At 45.5% G+C, this 13,401-nt stretch overlaps 2 protein-coding genes across 2 annotated transcripts; one reads left to right on the top strand and one right to left on the bottom strand.

Moving 5' to 3' along the window:
• The first annotated feature begins 225 nt into the window (after positions 1-225).
• On the top strand, positions 226-2,669 carry LOC119165304 (dnaJ protein homolog 1). Its single transcript, XM_075870420.1, has 2 exons — positions 226-878; positions 1,764-2,669. Exons 1-2 carry the CDS (start codon positions 507-509, stop codon positions 2,265-2,267), a joined length of 876 nt encoding a protein of 291 aa, XP_075726535.1. The 5' UTR covers positions 226-506; the 3' UTR covers positions 2,268-2,669.
• A 3,009-nt stretch (positions 2,670-5,678) lies between these two features.
• LOC142768233 (uncharacterized) lies at positions 5,679-12,595 on the bottom strand. The gene is made up of 3 exons (XM_075870182.1): positions 12,489-12,595; positions 11,843-12,302; positions 5,679-7,006 (listed from the first exon to the last, which is right to left on the bottom strand). The coding sequence occupies exons 1-3, from the start codon at positions 12,593-12,595 to the stop codon at positions 6,698-6,700; spliced, it is 876 nt and encodes a 291-aa protein (XP_075726297.1). The 3' UTR covers positions 5,679-6,697.
• Between the last annotated feature and the right edge of the window lie 806 nt (positions 12,596-13,401).

The raw sequence follows: 13,401 nt of genomic DNA, 5'->3' as shown, positions 1-13,401 counted from the left end.
TCCTTCTAGCCACCATAACGTCGCTCTCTTTTCAATTGGGAGCCTCCTGCCAGCACTTAATCTCGGAGGTCATGCCTCCTGCTTTGTGTTGCGACCCGCCGCCGCGTGAGGCCACTCGCCTCCGTACCGCTCAGTCAACGAGACATAACCATTCGGCTCTGTCACGTGACATCATGGCTACTCGGAGGCAACCGTGCGAGCATTACTGTGTTCGCAGGGGGCGGCCGTCGGAGACGCTAGCTTTCGTACCGAAGAGGAGGTTAAAATCAGAGGGTAGGGCAGCGCGTTCGCGGCTCACGTTCCAGGCATATTTATTTTTTAGGAGGCGTTGCATGGAGAAGCAAGAGCACGAGGTGAGGCATATGTGACCAAAATTCAACGTTTTCTCTTGTGCTGCTGCCAACCATGAGGAACACCGACGAACGGCAGTGAAAATCCACGTGAATGACGACGAAGAAGTGACGCATCCGGCCAAGTGCTGACGTGACCGTTAACAGCGCACGAGGATGGCTGAGAAAGACTACTACGGGCTGCTGGGCGTCAGCAAGAACGCCACCGAGGAGGACATCAGGAAGGCCTACCGCCGACTGGCGTTGCGCTACCACCCAGACAAGAACCGAGCGCCGGGTGCATCGGAGAGGTTCAAGGAGATCACCGAGGCCTACACGGTGCTGCGGGACAAGCAGACGCGCGAAGAGTACGACAGGAGCGTCGCGGATGGCCGGAAGGCAAAATTCGGCGGTCATCGCGTGCACACCAGGCAGTGCGCCGACCCGTTCAACCTCGGTTCGTGGGGACGAACCAAGCCCACGTCAGCGAGTCCCTTCTCATTCGGCGGCAACGTGTTCCACACCTTTCAATTCGACAGCGCGCCTAAGGTGAGCTAACGTGAATTTGCCACTAAACAAACAAGAAACCCTTGCTCTGCTCTGTCGTGACCTGAAGCCGCGACAAATAAAACGTTGTTTTTAGAGCGTGGGATAATTGCTGGAAAGGCGAAGTTGCAAAAAAAAAAGACGCTACTTCTGGATCTTGTGCAGGCACGGGGTGGTGAAGCGTCTCTAGAGTAAAAGAAATGGAGATGAATAATAACAAGAGCGTGAGAAGGAGAGCTTCACTATTGCGATTATAGCAGCAAGTGTAGTGCCGAAAAAAGCTCCCGCTCACATTTTTATTCAGTTCTTAGCACCGAAAACAAAAGTGGTTTTCAAGTTGTTTTTCGGTAGGGTGATTCTCCCGTTCGTCTTCCAGATAAAACGAAGGTGTGTAGAGTTCGAGGAAACCTCTCACCATATTTGTGTAGCTCGAAAGGACATTCGTTTACATTCATTTGGAATATTTCACTATATAACAGGATGAAATGGTTGAAGAAGAGGGGCAGCTCACTAAGGCTTTTCTTGCCAGTTAGGGGCATTGGTCGATTTACAAAAAGTCAAGGGGTCTTGCATCTGGCGACAACACTCTGTGACAGCACAATGAAGTCTATGAAGCTAAAGCACGCACTATTTTAGGGGCTTCAAGATGCCCGTTAGGGGCTTCATGATGATCCTTAAGCTTCGAGATACCCCTTTACGCCACTGTCGTAGCTTCCTGTCTTACCGAAGCAGAGACGTTACATATACAGCGTGTAGAACGTTCACCTTAACCACTAGACCACCATGGAGGGTCCCATCATGTGTAGTCCTTGTTGCGCATTCTCTGTGTTTAACGCTCCAAAGTACCACCGTAAAATAATTAAGAGAAATGTCTCTTGCTTCGTGCAGGACTGCGAGATCCGCCACGACCTTTGGCTGACATTGGATGAAGTCTTTCGAGGTTGCGTCAAGAATATGAAAGTGACCCGCAACGTCACTTCTTCCGATGGCAGCTCGCAGTGCTGTGAGCAGAAGATTCTGACCATCAACGTCAAGCCGGGCTGGAAGGCGGGTACCAAGATTCGATTCGAACGCGAGGGAGATCGCATTCCCGGACGCGTGCCAGCCGACATCGTGTTCGTGGTGCGTGACAAGCCGCACCAACTGTTCAAAAGGAACGGTGCCGACTTGCACTACGTGGCCGAGATAAGCCTAACGGACTCCATCTGCGGGCTGAATGTGAACGTTCCCACGCTCACGGGAGGCGTGATACCGCTCAAAATGAAAGGCCCCATCTACCCGTCAGCGATGAAACGCATTCCCAACGAAGGTTTGCCCCACTCGAAGGAGCCGACCAAGCGCGGAGACCTCGTGGTCAGCTTCGAAATCATTTACCCTGACACGCCGAAGTAGCTGGATTGGACCTGGGCGTTGCGTTGCGCCATTAAAATGCGAACGCCGTGTCTCACTGGAGTGAAGTTAAAGTATCTGAAACCGGAAAGGTTCTTGAATGCTGTTAAGCGTTGATACACTGTCCGTTAGCTTCTCACATTTCATATAAGAGTGCTAGTCGTTTAAGCACTATGATAAGTTGTACAGTAGTCTGCTTACTTGCTCTGACCACTACTCAAGCATGTTATAGTGTAATTCATATAATTCCGACGTTTTTTTTTCTTGTTCATGCATATCGGCACTTTGCCCACTGGAATTAATGAACGAAGGTAACAAAACTGAGCGTTAACGAATTTGCGTACAAATTCGTTCTGGTTCAGCATTACCTTATTTTGTATTTATGATATGTGCGTTCCCATATAACATCAGGTTGTCAATTTAATAATTCCATTTAATAATAAAACATCTGACAGAAATGCTTCAAAAGCCTTTTTTTTGGGGGGGGGGGGGGCGGGGGTGATCGCACTACAGTGACAACTCCATTTGTCATTTCAGTACCACTGATTTTTTCATACCGAGGCATGACAACCCCATCTGTTAATTTATAAATTTTCTCTAAATAATTCAGAACCCTGACTGTTCTTTAATAAATTTTCTCTACTTTATCAATTAAAGAAAATTTGAAACCTATGAATTTGCATTTAGTACAGCTGACAACATCTCCTTAAGCAGTAACAAAGTAGTAAGACACATGACAAGAAGAGGTGTCGTCACAACGATTTATAAAGAAGCTGAATTGACTGTGTATTCAGCTATTCTATAGGTGCTAAGGCGCTTAATTGAAATCATAGTGTTGATGGTGGACACGCGGCGACACTCGCACACATGCTCTGGGAGTGTAGGACAACTCCTCCCGACTCTACCTCAAACAAGGGGGAGAGGTTCCTCAGGAGCTCACCTCTCGCCGACCAGCAATGGGCCGTCCAGCAGGCCCACGAAGCGGCCGCCAAGTATGTTTGTCCCTACGTGGGAGACACCCGCTACGTGCTAAGAGCGTTCTGCAGGACTGAAATCAAGTTTTTTTCATTCCATTTCATGGTATTTTCTTATTATCTACTTGATTCACTAGAACTGCGTGGATAACTACCATGTGCCAAGTGATAGCTGTACGTGTGTACACGCGCAATGGGAAAGAACTTCAGTATCACTGCAGGTCGCATATTTCGTAAAACGCACACAGTTTGATTAAATTGTGGTGAACTGGATCGGATAGGAAGGCAACATGTCTCTAAAGGACTTCAAACGAATCGTACATCACTATCGTAAGGCGTAGGTGTAATTTTCTATTCTCTAATGATGACTTGATCCACGCGATACAAATCACTGTTTCGTTTATTTTGATGATATAGTCTTACCAAGAGGTCTAAATGTTTGATGTACCAATGAATATCGACCAATAAATACATATGATTGCGCCCATCTTGCTCTTAATACTTTCAAGAGTTCTATGAATAAAGTTTATGTATATATAAGTTTGCTTACTTCTCTCAAGAGGCAAATAAACTATGGACTTAAAACGCGTGAAAGTAAACGCCACAAATGAAAATCGGTGCTGGAAGCTTTGGACGCGGGTGCGTAACCCACGTTCTGTAAATAGCGTTCTGTTGTATGCACGTCCTCGCTACGTGCGAGCAGTAAAGTCACCCCATAGTGCTTCATTGCACCTTTATCTTGGCTTCTACTATTTTGTGCTCCAGAAACGCAGATCTAATCAGTCAAGGAAGCAGGCTTCAAGGCTTTTGCACTATAAAAAAAGGCAGGAAGATCGACCAGTGCGTTTGAAAGAGTTCAAGGACAAAAGCAAACGCAAATGAGTGAAGTGTGATGATGACTTCGAAAATGTACGCTTAGGAAATGCCCGCCGAATCGGGAAGGCAAGATGAGTTATCGGGTACACTGTCATGTAAGACTGAGGCACTCGCGCGATGCAAGAAAAGCTTAAATTCTCTGTCAGCGGAAATTTTGGAACTTGTGGCGCCGCCTACCGACAATTAGTGCAGATTCAAGTGGCTTGGGCTTTCTTCTTGCGCCACAGGAGCGCGCCTTTCCCAGGAATGCTTTCGTCTCATCTTCCAATAATAAAGTTTATTGATTTTCCCCTCCTCAAAAAAGTTTATTTCTCCTCTTCCTCCCTTTATGATGTCGTGCAGTGATACCAAGCTTAGGGCTATATTCCTAGATATTGGGATTTTCTGACTCCTTGAAACATTCAGCCGCGTGTGTTTACAAAGAGTGGCTAACGATTTTAAATACTTGGTACTCAACAAGATGAGAGTATGAGCCGTCTTTTGAGCCTCACGCTTGATGATGCCATGTTTTCAAAAATTACGCCATGAACCAGTTGTCGACGACTCATGAGAGCAATCACTGATTGCGGCAAGACCAAGTTCTACTAATAACGGCCTCTATTAATTAAAGCACCCCAGTACTTCTCATTGCTTGAATCTATGACAGAGACCTTTAACTCACCTAAGGTAGCGGGCCGAAGTCGCCCAGCTTTGTGCTCTTTACCGAGCACTGACATAGCACAATACAATGTTCCAAGCAAACTGCCACACTGAACAACATAGAGCTGCCACACTGAGCTAAGGGGTTGAACTTCACATTTCTTCTGTAACTACTATATCGTACTTTTTTATTTGGACACCAATTTTAAAACAACAATCATGACCGAATGATTGACTTCGAAGAAAATTTGTGAGTGCAGCTGACATATGTTATTAGCTTGCAAGCCGATTATGTTCTTCAAGTCAACAATGGTAAAGAACGATATTGTAGAATTTTTCCGCAACTCATTGACTGACATTGAGTACACCCAACTCCAGTTTTTGCAAGAAGACTTCTCGCAACGAAGCCATAATTTTTTTATAATCACTGTATCGCAAGGAGGAGGAAGCAACCAAAGGGAGAAGGCAGGGAGGTTAACCAGAAAAACATCCGGTTGGCTATCCTACACTGGGGGATTAGGGAAGGGGACAAGAGAGACGAGAAAGAGGGAAGAGAGGGAAAAGAAAGAAATGGGTGAGGGAGAGACTGACAGTAATTTCACTGCAGCGTGTAGAACTCTACCGCATGTCAGAGGCGTTCACACAAGCATGTCTTTCTCAGGAAACACAGCAGGGCTTTCACTGCCTTGTGGGCTGTCGAGGCATGTGGACGTTGCTCTAATAGCACCTGCTCAGAAAGAAGCCGATCGTCCAGTCGCTGCATTGCGTTGGCAAGTACTTGTCTATCTGAGGCAAATCGAGGACAATGGCACAGCAGGTGTTCGATATTTTCGTCGGTTCCGCAAACATCGCACGCCGCACTGTCAGTAAATCCGATTAACGTGGTATAAGCTTTCGTGAAAGCAACTCCCAGCCAAAGGCTCGCAAAATGATGAGATATTCATGCGTGTGAGCTACGTTATATCAGTCAGGCTAAGGTAAGAAGCTTGAAGGAAACAAATGTCGCTATCATTCGCAAAATGACGGTATACCTTTAATGAACACGTCGCGTCCACAACATTATCGTTCTGATCGCGTTGTGTCCTGTTTTTGCAGATAATAAAATAATCGAGCGGCTTTACTTTTCAAAACAAGGATACGATTATGAAACACACTATGGGAGAGTTCTCTGAAAATATCGACTACTTTGTTCTCTTTACGGAGCACTGACATAGCACTATACAATGTTCCAAGCAAACTGCCACACTGCGCAACGTTGAATCGAAATAGATCCATTTCTTGGAGTTTCATATTTCGTGCGAACATCGCACAGAGACAAGCTTCTAGCATTCTGCTTTCATCAAAACCCGACTGCTGCGGCAGAGATCTGTTTTGCTCAGAGGGCACTAACCATCACGGATTTTTAAAACTGGCCTTTAGTAGCCCATGATTCCATTGTAAATGTAGACAATGTTCGTCCGGAAGCGATGCTCAGTGGTTTGACGTTAGGGAGATGTTATATTCAGCAACCCAATTATGAAATCGGCGCAGTGTCAGCAGTTCGATATTCATGCAATCAACACTTGGAGAAAGCAAAAGCCAGGAAGGAGCGTCAAGTGATTTCGCTGGTTTGGGCAGTTTTCGTCTCACGACACAACCCTCGACCAGAGCGTGGTTCCACCAGGGCATCACAGTGCCAGTTGTAGACGGAACCAAAGTGACCCGAGGTATACAGCAATGGCGCAACACGTGACCTTGACCTATTTCTCCTTTAATTCCGTTTGTGACTAGACTTCCAGATTTTCACTTGTCGCTCACTTCCAGTCTCTCTTTTTTTCTTGTATATACATCGTTTCGACAATTGTTTTTCGCCATGCACGTGTCTCTATGTACATCCGTTAGGCACTAAATGAACGTTCCTTCCAGTTTCTGTTTGAAGGTCGCGCATCTCGTCCGCATGCAGTTTCACACTACGCTCGCGCTCGGTGCCACCAACTGTGCACTCACACTTCGTTCCCACCGGTAAGACGATGCCGCACTGTACGACAAGTAGACGACGTAGGCGAACAGGCCAAAGCTGACCATGGCGATCGCGACGTTGGCAACCCGGCTGAATCGCGTCCGTCCAACGACAACGTCAAGGTGTCGCATCAATCCAGTTATCCACTCCTGGCAATTGTTCCACACGAAGCAGTAGGGAAATCGGGAACCGTTCATCGTGCTCATAGCGTTGGTCAGTGTCTTTAGGGAGATCCTTGTGCTTCGTAGAAACACCTGCGCAAGAAAAGCAGTCCTTGCTGGGAACTTTCTGCCTTCTACATTCTACGTTAAACCCCACATATCAATCAATCAGTCAACTTTCTACATTAAGTGGGTCCGATAGCAGTGAAGGGCAGTAAGCTTGCTGGGAGAGAACACGAGGACAAAAAAAATATGACGCACTGTGGGGTCTTGCAACGCTGCTTATTGCGGCAGCTGCTTCGTGTGCTTCGATACATGAGGGTGCAAAAGAGAGAAAAAAAATAGGTGACATAAAAGCAGTGGCAAAAATAAATGAGTAGCACTTGCGTCAGATTTCTTTCCATTGCTTTCACTCCTATATATAGTGAAGTAACATTTCTGAACAAATCGTGTTTTTTCTTGTTTTTTTTTCAAATATTTGTAAATATTTGCGGTTAATAGTCCTTTAAAATGTGGGCTTACTGAATGGTTTCTCTTATTTATGTGGCTCATATCCACTCTTTTCCACTGCTCTTTCGTTTTGTGCATGTGGACTCATTATATAGGTGCATGAAACAGTTGCAGCAATAAACAATTTTGTAAGACAGCGCAGTATGTCATGCTTTTCCTTGCGTCCTCATGCTGCAAATATTCTGCAATGAACTTGAGCTTGAACAACAGCAGAAAAAGCAAGCAAACCGAAGGCGCAACGGTACCCGGCCACCCCCGGCCCGTCAAGCTCGCGCTACCACAACCCCCTTAGCATTCTCACCACGAAAGCATACATGCCTTACGTACTTTTTGTTAGCTGGACCCTAAAAAAAGTACACAGCTGCACCTCAACACCTCCGCTATCACTTCCCCTAAAGAAGAAACCAAGCTGAGGCGAAAATGCTGTAGGCCCGTGTCCTCCGATTTGGGTGCACGTTAAAGAAACCCAGGTGGTCGAAATTTCCGGAGCCCTTTACTACAGCGTCTCTCATCATCATATGGTAATTTTGGGACGTTAAACCCCACACACCATTTATTTAGAAGTTCTTGCTGGGCGAGCTAGTTGATGGGTGAGTTGCTGGGCGAGTTGCTGGTTTGCACGCTTTCCGCTTAGGCTTCTTTCCTTCCTGTGTTCGTCTGACTGTATGCTCAAAAATACATACCCTACGCACATATCAGTCGTTTAAGAAACCAAGCTGATACCGAAACGTTGAAAAATAAACCTAATTTTCGGTTACAGCATAGGTAAAGTGTTACTTAGTTACCCAACAAGACAGGCCACTCTGTCCAAATGTTCAGCTTTTAAACTGATTGGAGGTTTGCAAATCCTTTCAAAGGTTTTCTTATGAGCAGCATGCCTTGATGTATGAAACAGTCGGCGAAGCACGACTGGCAGAAAATAACACAGATGTGTATGCGTCTGCACGGTGCACTGTAATGTGCTTGCACCACTGAAGTCGCCATCTCCATTTAGGTGATCAGCACTGAGATGGCGCAAGCATAAAAATTTCCTAACGTTCACCCGAACGTTAGGAAATTCTTATTCTGATTCACAATGCACGCGCTGTTATATAAACCTTAAATAGAAATAACGATTCACTTTGTATTGGTAAATCGTATGTTAAAGTTCTAATGTCCACACTTTTATAAGTATACGTTTTGAAGGAACGAAATGTTCGTTCGAAGATTCATTTTTATATTTTATTCTGAGATCCTCACGTGTAACGTCAGGCATTTAAAACAAGATTGAATTCTCGCGCCATTGCCTCAATAAAATTTTCTTAAACTTCGCACGTAAAGTCTCTGGCCTTCTCGGAAGACACTTCCCCTCATTTTTACCGATAAGGAACTATGTTTGCCCCAGTAAGTGTCATCAGGATATGTGACGTCATGGCCACTGGTGCGGAAACTTCAAGGTAGCGTCAATACTCACACTTTTATTTATTATTTGCGCGTTTTTTGTTTTTGCTTGCCAACAATCTTCTCACAAGAAGCGTTGCGTTTTAGGTACTCTGAAAAAGTAACTTACTAATACGACAAAATTGTGTTGCTCCTTATTGTTTCTTTAGCTGACGTCGAAGAAAAGGGGTGGAACGTATCGCTTTCCGAATAACCCAACGGCCTGTTAATGCTCGGACACAGTTACGGCAACAAATTCACCCTTACCATTGAAGAATGTACCCCAAAAACATAGGGAATTGTAAAAAAAAAAAACATGAGAGAGACGAGCGCTTGCTTATGATGCATAGTCAAGACTGAGTGCGTTGAATGGATTATTGATGTTGATACTGACATAATAGCGTACGTATTATTGATATCGATGGTTTTAATATAGTACTTTACCAAGGAATTTCTAACATTCCTTATAAGCTATTGACCTTCACCATAATAAACATTTAAAACCAAATTTAGGTACGCTACATTACTGGGGGGGGGGGGGGGGGGTTCGCCGTGGTGGTCTAGTGGCTAAGCTTCTCGGCTGCTGACCCGCAGGTCGTGGGATCAAATCCCGGCAGCGGCGGCTGCATTTCCGATGGAGGCGGAAATGTTGTTGGCCCGTGTGCTCAGATTTGAGTGCACGTTAAAGAATCCCTGGTGGTCAAAATTTCCGGAGTCCTCCGCTACGGCGTCTCTCGTAATCATAGGGTGATTTTGGGACGTTAAACCCCGCATATCGATCAATCAACATTACTGGGGCAATTATTTGAAGTCTCCCGCTCTGGACGTATCTCGTCGGAAATTGAAGTTATCTGTGTGAGCAAAGTCTTTCATAGATTACGTACGTGATAATGTGTAACCAAAGTTTTCATCCGTAAAAATTTTGTAGCTGCAGCAATCGTTAGTATATTATCAAGCGAATGGTGACTTTCCTGTATAAGAATACTGCTTGTCAGTATCAAGGTCGCGCATTCTAGGCGTTTGCAGATATGCAATATGCACCCTCGTGAGTGCAAATATTTGTGTAGTATGTGTTTTGGAACACGGGCAATGAGAACATCCTCGAAATCAGGTGCAGTAGCGTGAGAACGGATGAATTTCGAGATAATGTATCGAAATGACAAACGTTGGGAAAAAACGTGATAATCGCACTTGAGAAAATCTTTTTTTGAAAGAGTATTCCTTATACATTTTTGACGTGCTGCGAACAGCTGCGTTTTAGCACCAACGTGATGGGATGCGAACCTCACGATGTCACGTTTGCGTTTTCAGTGCATTGCATGCTCATTCCATGATTAATATTGCGGGGAGGCGCCATGACGTTGTAGCCGCATCGTTACTGGTAATGATAACAGCATCTGGGTTTTCACGTTTCAAAACCACGACATGATTTGATTGATATGTGGGGTTTAACGTCCCAAAACCACCATATGATTCACAATGCACCAGCGTCTCTCATATGATTATGACAGACGCCATTGTTGTAGAGGGCTCCGGAAATTGGGACCACCTGGAAATCTTTAGCGGGCACTCAAATCTGAGCACGCAGGCCTACAGCATTTTCGCCTCCGTCGGAAATGCAGTCGCCGCAGCCGGGATTCGATGCCGCGACCAGTGGGTCAGCAGCCGAGTACCTTATCCAGTAGATCAGTGCGGCGGCTGACGATATGAATTACACGGGAGGCCGAAGTGGAAGATTCCGTAAATTTTGATGATCTGGTGATCTTTAGGCTGTACTGATACCGGTCGTTATCTCAATTAAGCAATTAAATCACCGCGTGATTTTACTGTCCTGACATCATCAAAGTTGGCATGCTGGGGTCATCTTTTCCATCTTCTCAGTGAAACTTTATCGCAGTGTGCTCGACAAAGAAACGTGGTGTGAGGGCACACGAATGAACCATAGAGGCTGTAGAATTACAGAAATAAGTTAGTTGTTTGGCCGTCTGTGTGCTGACATCGAGCCGCACTCGTGTCCCGCACGGCTCACTGATATTCTAAACAGAGCTGCTGGTAAGTATTACATCCCACGTGCAACACAGTTACAACCAGAACCTGACGAATAAAGAACGTTTAACAGGCAAATACTTGCAGGTCGTGCTTGATTCTCTTTTGCTCTGGTGTGTGGGACTGTGATTGTCTAACAAATAAATTATTTGGAATGCCCTGTACACCTGTCTACTATTCAGCCGTCAAATGTCCAGATAACAGCTTACAGCATGTAGTCTACATGGCGCAGAACAGTTATACGTGTTGCCTTTTTATCCGAGTTATCTTATTTATATTTTACCACAAAGCTAACATGATGGCTTTGGTCTGTCGTAACTGAAATGTACGATTCCCTGGGTATTGTTTAATAAGGGGGGGGGGGGCGGAGGGATGTATTTTTATATCAGCCACGTCTACAGGAGCGATATGGCAATACGCACAGAGCTAAAAATAAAGTGTCCACCTTCACGCAATGACTCTGGTTGCCTGATATTGAAGCGTTGAGATAGGATGCCAACAGTTTCTGCGATGCAACACCCGGGCTTCTCCGCCGGTATCACTGTGATATATAGGCATGACCGTTATTATGAAGAAAAAATGGGACAGCCCTAGCTGAGTGCATTTATTGGACAGAATTAACATTACTCCTTTGGTGGGTAAAAGGGTCCAGGTGGCCCCTTCTCCTCGCTGCCCCTTGCGCATTCGTTTGCTGCTTAACCATATGGTGACAAAACATGGGTTAAACGCGCAAAATAGAACGATAGGGACGAAGCTTCAAAACACACGAGTAAAACCCCTTCTGTGTCTTCTTCTGTGCGTTTTCCATAAATTGTGTGTTACCGTCAAGCCCAGACCACTACCTGAGGTGGTGCGTTTAAGCGCGTGAACACTGCTCATCAACTCACAAAATACTGCTTCAGGAGCACAAAGCAAAAGAGGAATTCATCAAATTCGGGAGGAAGAGACACTGACCTTTCGCGGATTCTCCATGTCAAGCACCTCGTGCGAGGTCAGGAATCCTTCGCCCTCAAGGTATCCGCTGTTCTTGCCGGCTTCGATCATGACGACGCCATTGTCTGTGGTCTCCGTGGGTGACGCGCTGTTTTTGAACAGAAACACCGCTTGCCAGTGCTTGAGGAAGTCGAGGTCAATAATCTGCCTATCTTCCTCCGTCGATGAAGATAACACCGAAGATGATGATGACGATAAGCATCCCGGCGCTGAACCGGAGCACTCGGAGAAAGACAACGGTCGGATGTAGAGGTACACATCGCAATCGTATTCCACATCCGGATTGGCTAGTTGTACGCAAGCTGACATTGCTCGCTGGCACAGAACCACAATCCCCAACACTCGCGGTGGGTGGGCGTGGTGATATATGGCCGCCACGTTGTTTTTCAGCGGCGGCGCCTTCTCAAACGCCCGAAAAACCCTGCGCAGGAGAACAGCATCGCTAGGAAGCGAAACATGAGTGACGCTGGGAACATTAAAGCGAATGACATTGAAGGGCAAAAACAAACAGCCCGGAAAAAAAAAGAAAGATAGAAGATTCAGCGAAATATAGCAAACGCTGATAACGGATGATACAGAAAAAGCCAGATTTCCTTCGCCTGCTCACCCGGCGTTATCAGTTGAACGCAACCTTCTCTGTAATAGACGAGGTGATAGCTTCTTGTCGACTTCAAAGGCTTCTGCTGCCTTGGCTTGTGTTGTCCAGAATGTCATGTTTCGGAGCAGTGAAAAAAAAAAGTTTCCAACCGGAAACGTAAAAAAAAAAAACTTGAAGTGACGTACGCGTGTAACTAGGATGACGTGCATGGCGCCCACGTTTGTACAGTTTGTGCGTAGCGAAGGCTTCATCCATTGCGGTGCTGGATATCTATTGAAAGTATCAATTAACCGTCTCTAGTAGGTATAAGCTACAGCCAGGCATCGCTAATAACCATTCTGAACGGCGCATGCATACTAAACCGATGGCTTAGCGTGAAGGCGTTAAAGATATCACCGAAACCTGTTTGGCAGTACACTAAAGAGAAAAAAATTCTCTCGTATTACTAAATCCGTCTTTCACAGTGTAAAAACAACCCCGCCTGCCCCGAAAAGACGTTTCGTAAGCCAGGAATTGCGCAAACAGAGTCGAAGTTTCCGTACATGTTGCGGTGACGACATGAATATTTATGGCCGCTACGAAGGCCTAAGTTATTCCTAATCGGTAAATGTGAAACATAGTGTCCCGTGAGAATTCGTATGCCTAGTTCCAGAAAATGGAGTTGGGCCGAAATTGGTGAAGTGCTAAATACGCACTTTCAAACGCGTGACGACATGCACGCAATTGTGGCGCAAAACTTAAAATTAAACCTTAGACCACATTTTTCTCTGGTACTAAAAAATACCACAATGCGCTTAACAAAACTAGTTTTCAAGAAGCACTTCTAGAACCTAAACTGACTCATTGATTCCACTTAGTGCCCTTTTAAGCATTGCAGTTTGTCTAAATTTGCAGACACATTATGTTGGTCAGAGAGGCCAGT

This window comes from Rhipicephalus microplus, chromosome 8, assembly GCF_043290135.1.
Source record: "Rhipicephalus microplus isolate Deutch F79 chromosome 8, USDA_Rmic, whole genome shotgun sequence".
Lineage (NCBI taxonomy): Eukaryota > Metazoa > Arthropoda > Arachnida > Ixodida > Ixodidae > Rhipicephalus > Rhipicephalus microplus.
This window is presented reverse-complemented; position numbering and strand designations above follow the sequence as displayed.

Excerpts from the sequence above, each read along its gene's own strand:
- LOC119165304 (XM_075870420.1), top strand. The coding sequence starts at position 507 with ATGGCTGAGAAAGACTACTACGGGCTGCTGGGCGTCAGCAAGAACGCC. Across the intron at positions 879-1,763 it reads AATTCGACAGCGCGCCTAAG|GACTGCGAGATCCGCCACGA; the intron begins GTGAGCTAACGT and ends TGCTTCGTGCAG.
- LOC142768233 (XM_075870182.1), bottom strand. The coding sequence starts at position 12,595 with ATGACATTCTGGACAACACAAGCCAAGGCAGCAGAAGCCTTTGAAGTC. Across the intron at positions 12,303-12,488 it reads CGTTCAACTGATAACGCCGG|GGTTTTTCGGGCGTTTGAGA; the intron begins GTGAGCAGGCGA and ends TCTCCTGCGCAG. Across the intron at positions 7,007-11,842 it reads ACATGGAGAATCCGCGAAAG|GTGTTTCTACGAAGCACAAG; the intron begins GTCAGTGTCTCT and ends TTTCTTGCGCAG.